The sequence below is a fragment of the Piliocolobus tephrosceles genome, chromosome 1 (assembly GCF_002776525.5).
Source record: "Piliocolobus tephrosceles isolate RC106 chromosome 1, ASM277652v3, whole genome shotgun sequence".
NCBI lineage: Eukaryota > Metazoa > Chordata > Mammalia > Primates > Cercopithecidae > Piliocolobus > Piliocolobus tephrosceles.
Genome location: NC_045434.1, coordinates 85,460,204 through 85,475,976, shown reverse-complemented (window position 1 = coordinate 85,475,976; position 15,773 = coordinate 85,460,204). Strand labels below are relative to the sequence as shown.

At 46.9% G+C, this 15,773-nt stretch overlaps 1 protein-coding gene across 1 annotated transcript; it reads left to right on the top strand.

The window, feature by feature from the left end:
• The first annotated feature begins 283 nt into the window (after positions 1-283).
• On the top strand, positions 284-12,644 carry POLR3GL (RNA polymerase III subunit G like). The gene is made up of 8 exons (XM_023198643.1): positions 284-392; positions 8,224-8,390; positions 8,710-8,839; positions 10,846-10,914; positions 11,256-11,312; positions 11,547-11,620; positions 11,752-11,865; positions 12,155-12,644. Exons 2-8 carry the CDS (start codon positions 8,265-8,267, stop codon positions 12,239-12,241), a joined length of 657 nt encoding a protein of 218 aa, XP_023054411.1. The 5' UTR covers positions 284-392; positions 8,224-8,264; the 3' UTR covers positions 12,242-12,644.
• The last annotated feature ends 3,129 nt before the right edge of the window (positions 12,645-15,773 follow it).

Below are 15,773 nucleotides of genomic sequence, written 5' to 3'. Positions count from 1 at the left end.
CCCTCTCCTCTTTTGGCCTCTCTGTAGGGGCTCCCTCAACACCGTCCCTCGATGAGATACGAGTGTCACGTTCCCTTGGTGAACTCTTGCCAGCCAGTGGCTCCTTCATCTGGAGTGAGACCGGAAATAAGTGACCCTAGATGATTCTGTAACCCCCATCTCTCTCTGAGACCCGCTTCGCAAGCTTCGGTTCCGGGCTTACTCGCTCCCTCCCTCCTTCTCTTCCTAGGCTTCGAGAGGGCGGACTTCCCTCCTCAGCTTCTCCTGCATTGGCCGAGAAAACTCACCAATAGGGAGCTCCGGGAGGCGGGCCTAGAACGCCACCGACTTGAGGAAGCCCAGTACATTTCAAGTTGGCCGCGGCGTGGGCTCCGCGTGGGGAGGGGCAGCAGGTAAGGCTCCGACCTGGTGGCTCTGACCTGGTTCGGTCCCACACTTGCCGAACTTGTTCATCCCGGCCAGGCTGCGAAAATAGACTACGCTTTCCGTCAGGTTGTTGGATCAGCCCCCTTCTGGCTCCCTCCCCTTTCTCCCCTGGGCTCCCATTTCTGTATTGATTGTATACTAGAGAATGGTAGTTTTCTATCGCGCACGGGTAGAGACATTAAAGCAGAAAACGAGACAGCCTCTTGTACCTCTCTTTGCTATAGCATCAACTTCCTCCCAATCTATTAATATTATCCCAAGAGCCTGACAAACTCCTGTTATCTATGAAGACTAGCTGAAATGCTACCTGTAGTTTTCCTGGGCTGCCTTTCTTGCAAAATGAATTGTTCCCCCGTCTGACGATAGCATTTTGTGTATACCTTTATTGGGACACTTAGTGCACTCTCTCTAATGACTCTATGCCTTTTAGAATAGAAGGTTTTGTAGGACAGGTGCTAGTAGTTAATATATAGTGCCCAATAAACGTTAGTTAAATAGAATTGATTTTTGGCAACGAGCACTCTTTTTGGGGAGGCAGAATTTAAACTCCTAACATAAAATAATAATAATAATAATAATAAAATAAACTCCTAACGTAACTAGGGAACAATAAAAGACAATACATTATGTAATTAAGAGCCATTAAATTAGTGGTTCATGATATTAGTGTTTCATAATTGTTTCTGCAATCTAGAGAAGGAAGAAAGCAAGGAGAACTGGAATGGTGAGGGGAGGCTTTATGGATCACAAGGTCTCAAGTTTGGAAAGGCCCATAGAAATAATGTATTTATTCATTCATTCAACAAATATTTATTGAGCACCTACTATATGCGAGACACAATGCTAAATCATGCTGATCACAGGGAATCCTCTACTAGAGCCATGCATCCTTCTTACAAACCCTATTTAGTAAATTGTTACCCAGCTTCTATGTAAACATCTTTAGTAAGGAAACTCTCTTGTCTCTCTTGTAGGTTATTCCATGTTTTGATATCTGTTCTTTAGTCAATATCCAACAAACATTCTAAATAAGAACTATATAGCTAAAGGAAATGCATTCCACACTTCCACTGTAAACAGGGGAAATCTGGCTGGGCACGGTGGCTCACGCCTGTAATCCCAGCACTTTGGGAGGCTGAGGCAGACAGATCACCTGAGGTCGGGAGTTGGAGACCAGCCTGACCAACATGGAGAAACTCCGTCTGTACTAAAAATACAAAAATTAGCTGGGCGTGTTGGCGCATGGCTGTAATCCCAGCTACTGGGGAGACTGAGGCAGGAGAACCATTTGAACCCGGGAGGCAGAGGTTGCAGTGAGCCGAGATCACACCATTGCACTCCAGCCTGGGCAACAAGAGCAAAACTCCGTTTCAAAAAAAAAAAGATGGAAATCTGTCCTTTTACAGTGGAATTGGTAGCATTCTTAAAAGCAAGCCATTTCTAGCTGGGCGTGGTGACTCATGCCTGTAATTCCAGCACTTTGGGAGGCTGAGGTGGGCAGATCACTTTAGCCCAGGAGTTCAAGACCAGCCTAGGCAACGTGACAAAACCCTGTCTCTACAAAAACTACCAAAAAAAAAAAAAAAAAAGAAAGAAAAAAATAGCCAAGCATTGTGGCTCAGGCCTGTAGTTCCAACTGCTCAGGAGGCTGAGGTGGGGGGTTGCTTCAGCTGGGGAAGTTGAGGCTGCAATGAGCCAAGATTGCCACTGCACTTCAGCCTAAGCGACAGAGCAAGAACCTGTCTCAAAAAAAAAAAAAAAAAACAAAAAGAGGCCGGGTGTGATGGCTTACACCTGTAATCCCAGCACTTTGGGAGGCCGAGGCAGGTGGATCATGAGGTCAGGAGTTTCAGACCAGCCTGGCCAACATGGCAAAACCCCGTCTCTACTAAAAATACAAAAATTAGCCAAGCGTGATGGTGGGTGCCTGTAATCCCAGCTACTCGGGAGGCTGAGGCAGGAGAATTGCTTGAACCCGTAAGGTGGAGGCTGTGGTGAGCCGAAATCACACCACTGCACTCCAGGCTGGATGACAGAGCAAGATTCTGCCCCCCCCCCCCCAAAAAAAAAAAAAAAAAAAGATACACAACTCTCTGCACTAAAAAAATTTCAAAAAAACCTCATCCCTCAAATTAACCATTGTTAATTTTTGGTGCATATCTTTCCTTAACAGCTTTTTAATTCATATGTGTGTATGTATTTCTGACAGAAGATTACCTTCTACATATATTTAATATTTTTTTCACCAACTAATCTCTTGTGAATTTTGAATTGCTACTTGATTTTTGTTTTAGCTTTTTGTTTTGAGACAGGGTCTCTCTCTGTCACCCAGGGTGAGTGCAGTGGCATGATCATGGCTCACTGAATCCTCTATCTCCCAGGCTGAAGTGATCCTTCCACCTCAGTCTCCCAGGTAGCTGAGACTACTGGCATGTGCCACCATGCCTGTTGAATTTTTTTTATTTTTTGTAGAGATGGGGTCTCACTGTGTTGCCCAGGCTGGACTCAAACTCTTGGACTTAAGTAGTCATCCTATCTCAGCCTCCCAGAGTGCTGGGATTGCACACAGGTGTGAACCACCACACCCAGCCTCAAGTTTTTTTTTTTGTTTTTGTTTTAATTAATAGATTATATATTTTAGAACAGTTTCAGACTTACAGAAAAATTTAGCAGATAGTGCCAAGAGTTCCCATTTGTCCCAGTGCACAGTTTCCCCTATTAACATTGTAGATTCACCGACCGTGGTGGCTCACGCTTGTAATCCCAGCACTTTGGGAGGCTGAGGCGGGTGGATCACGAGGTCGGGAGTTCGAGACTAACCTAGCCAAGACGGTGAAACCCCGTCTTTACTAAAAATACAAAAACAAATTAGCTGGGCGCAGTGGCGGGCTCCTGTAATCCCAGCTACTCGGGAGGCTGAGGCAGGAGAATCACTTGAACCCGGGAGGTGGAGGTTGCAGTGAGCCGAGATTGCGCCACTGCACTCCAGCCTGCGCGACAGAGCAAGACTCTGTCTCAAAAAAAAAAAAAAAAAAAGGCCGGGCGCAGTGGCTCACGCCTGTAATCCAGCACTTTGGGAGGCCGAGGCGGACCGATCACCTGGTCGGGAGGTGGGGACCAGCCTGACCAACGTGGAGAAACCCCCTCTCTACTAAAAAAAAGTATAAAATTAGCCAGGCGTGGTGGCGCATGCCTGTAATCCCAGTTACTCAGGAGGCTGAGGCAGGAGAATCACTTGAACCCGGGAGGCAGAGGTTGTGGTGAGCCAAGATCTCTCCATTGCACTCCAGCCTGGGCAACAAGAGTGAAACTCCATTTCCAAAAAAAATAAATAAATAAAGTAGATTAGCCGGGCGCGGTGGCTCAAGCCTGTAATCCCAGCACTTTGGGAGGCCGAGACGGGTGGATCACGAGGTCAGGAGATCGAGACCATCCTGGCTAACACGGTGAAACCCCGTCTCTACTAAAAATACAAAAAACTAGCCGGGCAAGGTGGCGGGCGCCTGTAGTCCCAGCTACTCGGGAGGCTGAGGCAGGAGAATGGCGTAAACCCGGGAGGCGGAGCTTGCCGTGAGCTGAGATCCGGCCACTGCACTCCAGCCTGGGTGACAGAGCGAGACTCCGTCTCAAAAAAAAAAAAAAAAAAAAAAAAAAAAAAAAAAAAAGTAGATTAGTATATTTGTTACAATTAATGAATGAATACTGATACATTATTAACTAAGGTTCATACTTGATTGACATTACTTTGGTTTTTAGCTATTGCTCTTTTTCTGTACGTGGATCCCATTTAGGATTCCACATTATATTTAGTTGTCACGTCTCCTTACGCTCCTCTTAAGTGTGACAGGTTTCTCAGACTTTACTGTTTTTGATGACCGACAGTTTTGAAGAGTTGGGTATATTGTAGGATGCCTTTCTGCTGGAATTTGTCTGATGTTTTTTTTTTTTTTTTTTTTTTTTTTTGAGACGGAGTCTTGCTCTGTCGCCCGGGCTGGAGTGCAGTGGCCGGATCTCAGCTCACTGCAAGCTCCGCCTCCCGGGTTTACGCCATTCTCCTGCCTCAGCCTCCTGAGTAGCTGGGACTACAGGCGCCCGCCACCTCGCCCGGCTAGTTTTTTGTATTTTTTAGTAGAGACGGGGTTTCACCGTGTTAGCCAGGATGGTCTCGATCTCCTGACCTCGTGATCCGCCCGTCTCGGCCTCCCAAAGTGCTGGGATTACAGGCTTGAGCCACCGCGCCCGGCCTGTTTTTCTCTTTATTAGCCTGCGGTTATGGATTTTTAGGAGGAGGATCACAGAGGTGAAGTACCATTGTATCGTATAATATTAAGGGCACATACCGAGAACATGACTTATGAGTATTGATGCTGACCTTGGTCATCTGGTTGAAGTAGTGTTTTTCTGGTCTCTCCACTGTAAAGATATTCCTCCTGATTTCCTGAATGAGGGCCGGGCGCAGTGGCTCACGCCTGCAATCCCAGCACTTTGAGAGGCCGAGGCAGGCGGATCACGAGATCAGGAGTTCAAGACCAGACTGACCAACATGGTGAAACCCTGTCTCTACTAAAAGTACAAAAATTAGCCGGACGTAGTGGCATACACCTGTAATCCCAGCTACTCAGGAGGCTGAGGCAGGAGAATCACTTGCACCTGGGAGGCAGAGGTTGCAGTGAGCTGAGATTGTGCCACTGCACTCCAGCCTAGGTGACAGAGCAAGACTGTCACAAAAACAAAAAACAAAAAACATATATATATATTTCCTATACACAGTCCACACATAAGAAGTGGGAAGTTATAGCCGGTGCAGTGACTTAAGCCTTAATCCTAGCACTTTGGGAGGCCAAGGCGGATGGATCACCTGAGGTCAGGAGTTCGAGACCAGCCTGACCAACATGGAGACACCGCATCTCTACTAAAAATACAAAATTAGCCAGGTGTGGTGGCACATGCCTGTAATCCCAGCTACTTGGGAGGCTGAGGCAGGAGAATCGCTTGAACCCGGGAGGTGGAGGTTGCAGTGAGCTGAGATCGCCCCATTGTACTCCAGCCTGGGCAATAAGAGGGAAACTCCGTCTCAAAAAAAAAAAAAAAAAAAAGTGGGCCGGGCGCGGTGGCTCAAGCCTGTAATCCCAGCACTTTAGGAGGCCGAGGCGGGCGGATCACGAGGTCAGGAGATCGAGACCATCCTGGCTAACATGGTGAAACCCTGTCTCTACTAAAAATACAAAAAATTAGCCGGGCGTGGTGGCGGGCGCCTGTAGTCCCAGCTACTCGGAGGCTGAGGCGGGAGAATGGCATGAACCCGGGAGGTGGAACTTGCAGTGAGCCGAGATCGCGCCACTGCACTCCAGCCTGGGCGACACAGAGAGACTCCATCTCAAAAAAAAAAAAAAGTGGGGAGTTATGCTCCCCTTCTCCCTTTTAGGATAGTGTGTCTACATATTTTATTTGGAATTCTACGTGAGAGATTTGTCTTTTCTCCTCCATATAAATAAGTTCAGTCATTTATTTATATCACTATGGACTCACAGATATGTATCTTATACTTTAGGGTTATAATCTAATACTGCTTTACTTACTTTGTTCCTCAAATTGTTTCAGCTTTGACCATTGGGAGCTTTTTCAGTTGGCTCTTATTTCCCTTTGACATAACCTCATCAATATGTTTATTTTTTCTGCTTTTTGTTTGTTTTTTGCTTGTTTGAGACAGAGTCTTTACTCTGCCACCCAGGCCGGAGTACAGTGGCACATTTATGAGTCACTGCAGCATCAACCTGCCTGGCTCAAGTGACCCTTCCCAGTAACTGTGACCACAGGTGCATGCCACCATGCCTGGCTAATTTTTGTATTTTTGCCCTGTTGTCCAGACTGGTCTCAAACTCCTAGGGCTCAAGTGATCTGCCCACTCCAGCCTCTTAGAGTACTGGGATTATAGGAATGAGCCACTGCACCCAGCTAACCCCATCAATAGGTGAGTGTGGTTGTTGTTTTGAGCACTTCCTTACTTTTTGGCACCTCAAGATGCTCTAGACTCATCCTGTGTGTTTCCTACCCTGTCCTAGAATCAGCTAGTAGTCCAGGGAGCCCTGGTTCCTTTTATTGGAAAATTGTATTAGAAACCAAGATCTGGGTCCTAGGTGTGCTCATTGCTACTGGGATATAATATCTCTCAAGTTTTCTTTTCATCTGGTGATTTTATTCCCCCATCCTAGCTGCCTCTGACTGGTTCCTCAGGATTGATGATAAGAGACAGAGTGAAAATTCAGTAGAATTTCAGTGGATTCATCATTGTTGATCACAGTGAAATATACTGTCTTGGGGGAGAATGGATACCATCGCTTTAGGGAAATGCCACCAAAAGCTGAATAACAATTCACAAAGTAGGGTCGGGGTGGTGACTTACACCTGTAATCCCAGCACTTTGGGAAGCCCAAGCAGGTGGATCACTTGTGTCCAGGAGTTCGAGACCAGCCTGGATGACATGGCGAAACCCTGTCTCTACAAAAAATACAAAAATTAGCCGGGTTTGGTGGCACATGCCTGTAGTCCCAGCTACTCAGGAGGCTGAGGCAGGAGGATCACTTGAACCTTGGAGGTGTAGGTTGCAGCGAGCCAAGATTGCACCACTGCACTCCAGCCTGGGCAACAGAGTGAGACTCTGTCTCAAAAAAAAAAAAAAAAAAGACACACATACACCAAACAACAACAAAACAATTTACAGAGTGAAGTCCTGCACTGGGAGGGATTTAGACTAGATGACCTCTAAGGGTCCTCCGAATTCAAAGATTCTGTGCTTCCAAGTGGTGTTTAAAAAGATCAATCTGGCCTCTCGTGGTGGCTTATGCCTGTAATCCCAGCACTTTGGGAAGCCGAGACATTTGGATCACTTGACATAATGAAATCCCATCTCTTAAAAAAAAAAAAAAAAAAAAAGAGCCAGGCATGCTGGCACACACCTGTAGCTCCAGCTACTTGGGAGGCTAAGGCAGGAGGATCACCTGAGCCCAGGAGGTTGAGGCTGCAGTGAACCATGATCATACCACTGCACTCCAGCCTGGGTGACAGAAAGAGACCCTGTCTAAAATAAAATATAATATAAAATAAAATAAAATAAAATAAAATAAAATAAAATTTGATTGTAATGTCTCTTCCCCTGGTTGACAATGAAATTGATGACTCATGCCTGTGCTCCCACAGTGCCTGACACTATCTTTTTCATGGTAGACGATTAATAAATGTTTCGCTGAATGCATTTCTTTGGATTGAATTGGGGCCTGGTCAGGTTTGGAAGACCAGGGATAGAAAGAATTCAAAGGTTATACGTATAAATGCAGTTAGTGGCTGGTCATAGTGGCTCATGCCTGTAATCCCAGCACTTTGGGAGGCTGAGGCAGGAGGATCACTTGAGCCCAGGGATTCGAGGCTAGAGTGAGCTGTGATTGCACCATTGCACTCAAGCCTAGGTGACAGAGTATCTCTAAAAATAAAAATAAATAAATGCAGATAGGAATAAACATCAAATTGTCTTAGGGATGTAGAGTTTTGTCCAAGGGTCTAAGCACTTTCTCCTTTGTGCTAAACTATATTGTAATTATCTGACCTGTTTGGGGGACCATGTCTCATTCATGTGTATGTTTCCAGAAATTCCCTCTCTGACACTGTGCCTTCTCAGTCAAAATTTGTTGAATTACATTGACTTTTTATGTCCCAGCAATAAAAGATTGAATGTCTTGTACCTCCTTGGCTTCCTGTCCATTCTACTACATTTCTTTTTCTCTTTGTTTTTGTCTTTATCAGGTTTTTTCACTGGATCTCTGAACACCCAGGCCCCCTCCACCATGGCCAGCCGGGGTGGGGGCCGGGGTCGTGGCCGGGGCCAGTTGACCTTCAACATGGAGGCCGTGGGCATTGGGAAAGGGGATACTTTGCCCCCACCCACCCTGCAGCCTTCTCCACTCTTCCCTGTGAGTCTCTCCACTTCCTTCCCAGACTCTCATGTGCCCCTGGCTGACTGTACATGATTCTGAATTCTTCCTAGACCATCATAAAACCATCCTCACGTTGGCCCTCTCTGTCTCTATACTCCCAATGCACAAGGGATGTTTTGCAGTCAAAGAAGTGTCCACCTTTACTTCTCCCCAGCTTTCAAAATGATATGTTACTCTCCCCATTCTCTTTCAGCCCTCTGCTCAGTGGGATATTAGATTAAATTGGGAGGAGGGGTCTTCCTAAATTTGTACTAGCATTTTCTCCCTGAACAGACCACTGCCCCTGCCTCTTTAGCCTTTGGAGTTCCGCCCAGTACCTTTGCCCTCAGGAGAGGAAGGGGAATATGTCCTGGCACTGAAGCAGGAGCTACGAGGAGCCATGAGGCAGCTCCCCTACTTCATCCGGCCAGCTGTCCCCAAGAGAGGTCAGTTGGGATGCTAGCATCATATTCTGAGTGCCTTCCATGGGGAGCACCCTGTGCTCAGCACCACTAGGGGCTGGAGAGGCACAGGAAGCATACTCTCTGACTGGGGAGATCATAATAGTTACTCCTGCATCTGAAATGCATTATAGTATTCATGGTTTGTTTTGAGTCTCATGATAGTTTTGGGACAGCGGGAGGTTAAATATTAAAATCCCATTTCTTGTGTGTAGGTGGGGGGATGTATTTTCTAAAAATTTATATGTTTTTTTTTTTGTAAAATAGAGATGGGGTGTCCTTATGTTACCCAGGCTGGTCTTGAACTTCTGGGCTCAAGAGATTCTTCCGCCTTGGTCTCCCAAAGTGCTGGGATTACAGGCATGAGCCACTGTGCCCAGCAAAATTTTTAACAATCTGGATATTAAAAGCACCAACCGGGCCGGGCGCGGTGGCTCAAGCCTGTAATCCCAGCACTTTGGGAGGCCGAGACGGGCGGATCACGAGGTCAGGAGATCGAGACCATCCTGGCTAACACGGTGAAACCCCGTCTCTACTAAAAAAATACAAAAATCTAGCCGGGCGCGGTGGCTGGCGCCTGTAGTCCCAGCTACCCGGAGGCTGAGGCAGGAGAATGGCGTAAACCCGGGAGGCGGAGCTTGCAGTGAGCTGAGATCTGGCCACTGCACTCCAGCCTGGGTGACAGAGCGAGACTCCGTCTCAAAAAAAAATAAAAAAAATAAAAAAAATAAAAAATAAAAAATAAAAAATAAAAATAAAAGCACCAACCAACAACAGAATACTGAAATCCTGGTTTCTTATTCCCTAGCATACTTTCCACTGCACCACACTATTTCTTAATACAGCCATGCCTTTGAACTAAGGGACAGAAAAAAAAAAAGTCATCATGGCCGGGTGCAGTGGCTCACGCCTGTAATGGCCAGCACTTTGGGAGGCTGACATGGGTGGATCACTTGAGGCCAAGAGTTTGAGGCCAGCCTAGCCAATATGGCGAAACCCTGTCTCTACTAAAAATATAAAAATTAGCCAGGCACAGTGGTGTGAGCCTGTGGTCTCAGCTACTCAGGAGGCTGAGGCACGAGAATTGCTTGAACCCAGGAGGTGGAGGTTGCAGTGAGCTGAGATCTCGCCCCTGTACTCTAGCCTGGATGACACAAGGCTCTGTCTCAAAAAAAAAAAAAAAAAAAAAAAAAAAAACTGGCCAGGTGTGGTGGCTCACACCTATAATCCCAGCACTTTAGGAGGCTGAGGTGGGCAGATCACGAGGTCAGGAGTTCGAGACCATCTTGGCCAACATAGTGAAATCCCGTCTGTACAAAAAAAAAAAAATACAAAAAAATTAGCCAGGCCTGGTGGCAGGTTCCTGTAATCCCAGCTACTTGGGAAGCTGAGGCAAGGAGAATTGCTTGAACCTGGGAAGTGGAGGTTGAAGTGGACCGAGATTGCGCCACTGCCCTCCAACCCTGGGCGACAGTATGAGACTCCGTCTGAAAAAAAAAAAAAAAAAAATTCATAATTTTGGGTGGAAGAGAAACAGGTTAGGGCCGGGCGCGGTGGCTCACGCCTGTAACCCCAGCACTTTGGGAGGGCGAGGTGGGTGGATCACGAGGTCAGGAGATTGAGACCATCCTGGCCCACATGGTGAAACTGCTGTCTCTACTAAAACTACAAAAATTAGCTGGGTGTGGTGATGTGCGCCTGTAGTCCCAGCTACTCAGGAGGCTGAAGCAGGAGAATCACTTGAACCTGGGAGGTGGAGGTTGCAGTAAGCTGAGATTGCACCACTGCACTCCTGCCTGAGCGACAGAGCAGGACTCTGTCTCAAAAAAAAAAAAAAAAAAAGGGATAAGGTCCTCACTGAAGCTGACCCCCTGGGCTCTGAGTTTGGGGTAAGGAACCAGATAATTCCTGAGTATTGAGAGGGCTGGACTCTCAGGAACAGTCCTGTTCTGGGCCTCAAGAGATAAAACTTTGACCCTTCCACCCCTCAGATGTGGAGCGTTATTCAGACAAATACCAGATGTCAGGTCCGATTGACAATGCCATCGATTGGAACCCTGGTAGGTGATGGGCCCTTTCATTGACTGCCTTTCTTTCAAATGCATGAGATGCTTCAAGCCATTTCCACCACGCCCGTGTCCCCACCCCATTCCCTGATCCAGCATCTGCAAGCTAGAGCCTTAGTTACGTTCTAAAACACTCTCCGATTTTACCTGAAAAAGCTATTAAATAGTTCCCGCTACTCAGGAGATATCTAAGCCATAGTTTTGTTCTGAACAACTTTGACCCAGCCCCTTCTTTCCTCTCCTTTAAAACCCTTAATCCCCCTTTAAAACCAGTCATTATTCACTGGAGACCCCAGGCAGGGTCCTATTGACATTTACATTCCCACTATTCCCAGATTGGCGGCGTCTACCCCGGGAGCTAAAGATCCGAGTGCGGAAGCTACAGAAGGAACGTAAGTGTATCTGGAAAAAGGAGGGAGAAGAGAGGTTTCCTTCATCAGCCTGAGGGCCAAGGCTGCTGCTGGTCTCACCTTCCATCCCAGTTCCTATACCCAATCTACCAAGTGTTGTTGCTAGATGTCATAGTGGCCACATGAGGGCAGCAGAGTGACATGTTCTTTGCATGAGGATGTATAAAGCTGGCAAAATTTGCTGTCTGATGGTTCACCTTTTGATCCCCCAACCAGGGATTACAATTCTGCTCCCCAAGAGGCCCCCTAAGACCACAGAAGATAAGGAGGAAACAATACAGAAACTAGAGGTGAGGAGGAAGTGTGCATAGAGACCTTCTGAGCCCTGGATCCATTCCCTCTCTCTTGACCCATGTGTGCCTCAATTTTTCCCTTCTGTGAACTGAACCTGAGTTTCTATTCCTATTCATCCCCATATGAGACCCTGGAGAAGAAGGAAGAAGAAGTAACTTCAGAGGAGGATGAGGAGAAGGAAGAAGAAGAAGAGAAGGAAGAGGAGGAAGAAGAAGAGTATGATGAAGAAGAACATGAAGAGGTGAAGGGGACTCCTTCCACCTTAGTCCCCCTCCCTTTACCCCAGAAACTCTGAGGGTCTCAACTCTTTATACTAGGGATGCTTTCCTCAGAGGGTTGTCATGCCCACAGAGATAGTGCCCCCCAGGGTAGGGGCTTCCCTCCACTCCCTCTGCCCACTTCTCCAAACTACAGCTGGAAGAGATGTCTCAGGCCTGGAATGGTGTGACTGGGAGGAAAGGGGTCTGGTACACAGGAAGGAAGGTGAATGCCAAATTGACTTTTACTTTTTTTTTTTTTTTCGATTTCAGGAAACTGATTACATCATGTCATATTTTGACAATGGAGAGGACTTTGGGGGTGACAGTGATGACAATATGGACGAGGCTATATACTGAAGAAGGTCTCTGGACCCTTGTGTCTTTCTTGAAGATACAGAGAGTAACTGTCCCTGTTATTTGGTTTTTTGGACAAGCAAATCATTTGGTCAGAGTTCACATAACCTGTCTGGTCCCTGGAGATGGGAATGGAGGATGATGACAGTTTATTTTCTACGCTTCCCCTCCTTCCATGTTTGTATCACCTCTGCTATCTTGGGGAAAGTGCAAAGGACAAATATCTCAATTGTATGAAGGGAGAAAGGAGAATTGAAAGAAGAACTGGGGTTGTTAGAGCTGAGATAACTGTACACATACCCCTACCCAATTTGTATAGCTCTTTGTGGAGATAATTAGGGATGGGAGCAGTCTGAAGGAGTAAGCCTGGTTTTATACTTTTAAATAAAGTGTTTTTCTCTGTCTCTGTTATGGGTGAGGCCTGGTGATAGAGGGCTGGAGGAATGAAGGAAATGATTAACTAAGCCGGGTCTGGTGTGACACACTGGAGAGTTACAGCCCGCTTGTCCTTTGTCCCTTCCCTTCTATCCCCATGGTGGGATACATATTCACAATCTAGCCCCGCCAAGGAATATTCAAGGCCTCATCGGTAGGGCAATGCAGAGTAAGTTGTAGAGAAGAACAGTCTGTGCCCCCTGCAGACCAGCTGACTTCTGAGCCTCTGGTCCTCAGGCCACAAGGACATGATTGTGTCTGTTCATACATGTTCACAAGGACACAGACCCTGTCTTTCCCACACTTGACCTTAATCTTGTCCTTATTTACAAAAAATGGTTACAGCAATTTTTGTGGGGAAAGTCAAGAAAACCAGGTATGAGGAGGGAGGAGGAGCTGACTTATCCACCATACTCCCTCCTCTTCCAGACCCTGGAGATGCCACTTTGAAAGGTATGTCTGTGCAGAGTGAGCCCCCCTAAATATCCTATTCTCCAGTTACAGAAACCAGTGTGTGACTGAGTTGCAGTTTCTCTTTTGGTTCTTCCCTTTGTGAAATTTAGTTAGCCTTTCTCACTCCCTTTCTTTGGGGGAAGGGAGGTAGGCGGTGTTGTTTTACAGGAAGTAAGGAGGGTGGGGAGGAAGGGAGTGACTTAGGGACACTCACAGATCTGAGAGATGCTTTCTCGCCCACAGAGCTCTCCCTTGGGTGAGGTCACTTTCCGAGGCTCTGATTGGCTTCTGAGGAAGCCTTAGATGAGCTGATTGGTTCCAGCCACTTGACATGCAACAGTCACGGGCAAGCTGCGTGTCCAGAATAGGAACTGAATAAGGAAGCATGCTATCATAGCAACTCTACTGAGCATTTGAAAGCCGTAAGATGGGATATAGAAGAACCTTCAAAACATTCCCCAACTGCATTCAAGCAGGCCGACTGAATTCCCTACAGCATCAAGTGATGGAGACTGGCAATCTAAGGTTGAATATGTTTGACCTCATTGTAAAGAATGAAGAAAGAGTGTGACTCCATTGAGAGAAACCACCTTAAAAGCCTAGTTTGGGTGTGTGAGTTAGTGTTTACATAGAAGCAGTGGCAGGCGCTATGGCTCAAACTTGTAATCCCAGAAGTTTGGAAGACTGAGGCAGGAGGATTGCTTGAAGCCAGGAGTTTGAGACCAGTCTAGGCAACAAAGCGAGTCCCTGTCTCTACAACAAAAATATTTAAAAATCTTTCAAATAGCTGAGCGTAGTGGCACTCCCCAGTAGTCCCAGCTACTAGGGAGGCTGAGGCAGGAGGATCCCTTGAGCCCTGTAGTTTGAGGCTGTGGTGAGCTATATGATTGCACCACTGTGCTGCAGCCTGGGCAACAAAGCAAGAACCCGTCTCGAAGAAAAGTAAAGTAGAAGCAGCGAAGGAAACAGGAATAGAAGCAGAACATTCCAGAGTCATTGAGCAATTATGATGATTGACGTGTTTCTTTTTTAGTCCTCCTGAGGTGTTGTGTTGAGTGGCAGGAAGGAGATAGGGGACCTGTAACTGGGATTTCCCATAGCTATACTTCAGCCTGTGATTATAGCTAGGGAGAGATCAGAAAAACAAAAGTAAAAGCTATTGAAAATTTTCCTTTTGCATTGTTCCCTACATACACACACCAAGTCCTAACCTGGTCAATTATGTGTCTATGTTGGGAGCACAGCCACCCCATAAAGCCCACCAAATGTCAGCCTGGGAACTTAAAAGAGTAAGAACAAAGAAGATTCTGGAAGAGCAGCACACATCCTATACACACACATCCTTTTCCCATGAAACTGGGGAAATGAGGACAAAGGTTGGAGTGACCACTTGAGATCAGTTGTATTACTTCAAAGTGTCAGAAAGATCAGACTATTTTGGACTCTGCCCTGTCTGCAGGTGACCTTGCTGGACAAAGCCAGGGACACAGAACCCAGCAGCTTTCCCAGATTCTGAAGTGGTTCCAGGAATGAGCTAGACTTGTTTCCATTGACCTTTCCCCTACTTTCCATAGGTACTATATCAGGCAGGCCTGAAGCCCAAGGCCTAGTAAACAGGGTCATGGCTCCTATTCACTTTGGAGGAACCCCTGAGAGGTTAGGATTGAGGCCATGCTTGCAGACTTTTTTTGTTTTGTTTTGTTTTGTTTTTTGAAATGGAGTCTCACTCTGTTGCCCAGGCTGCAGTGCAGCGGCACAGTCTCAGCTCACTGCAACCTCCACCTCCTGGATTCAAGTGATTCTGCTGCCCCAACCTCGTGACTAGCTGGGATTACAGGCGCATGCCACCATGCCCAGCTAATTTTTGTATTTTTAGTAAAGATGGAGTTTCACCATGTTGGTCAGGCTGGTCTCGAACTCCTGACCTTGTGATCCACCTGCCTTGGCCTCCCAAAGTGCTGGGATTACAGGCATGAGCCACCATGCCCGGCCCCTGCTTGCAAACATTTACAGAGGACCTACACAGAGCTGCTCAGCCCAGTACTACTCGCCTGATAGGGCTTATGTTGAACAGATTGCTGCCATGTCCACAGCCTGGGCTGCACTGGCCCCAGGCAGGGTAGGTTCTCTGTCAAGAATCCTGTCCTGGGCATGGTGGCTCCCACCTGTAATCCCACCACTTTGGGAGGCTGAGGTGGGAGGCTGCTTGAGGCGAGGAGCTCAAGACCAGCTTGGGGCAACATAGTCTTCCCTAAGTTTACCTTTACCAAAAAAAAAAAAAAAAAAGGAAAGACTCCTAGTTTTCTCTATGCTATGTTCCATCCCTAGCCTCATGATTTCCTCCCATCTCAGGTGGGCAGTTTAAGAGTGGTCTGCAAACAGACCCAGTGACTCAAGTGGTTTGAGGGAGGCTAAATGGCAGACCTGAAAGCAACATGTAGTTTAGATTGGGAGTGGAGACCAAAGAAAATTGGAGGGTCAGATGAATAAGGTAATCGGGCACCTATAATTTGGTAAGGAAAAGACAGTTCTTTTCCTCAATTCATTTTTTTTTTTTTTGAGACAGAGTGGCCCAGGCTGGAGTGCAGTGGCCGGATCTCAGCTCACTTGCAAGCTCCGCCTCCCGGGTTTACGCCATTCTCCTGCC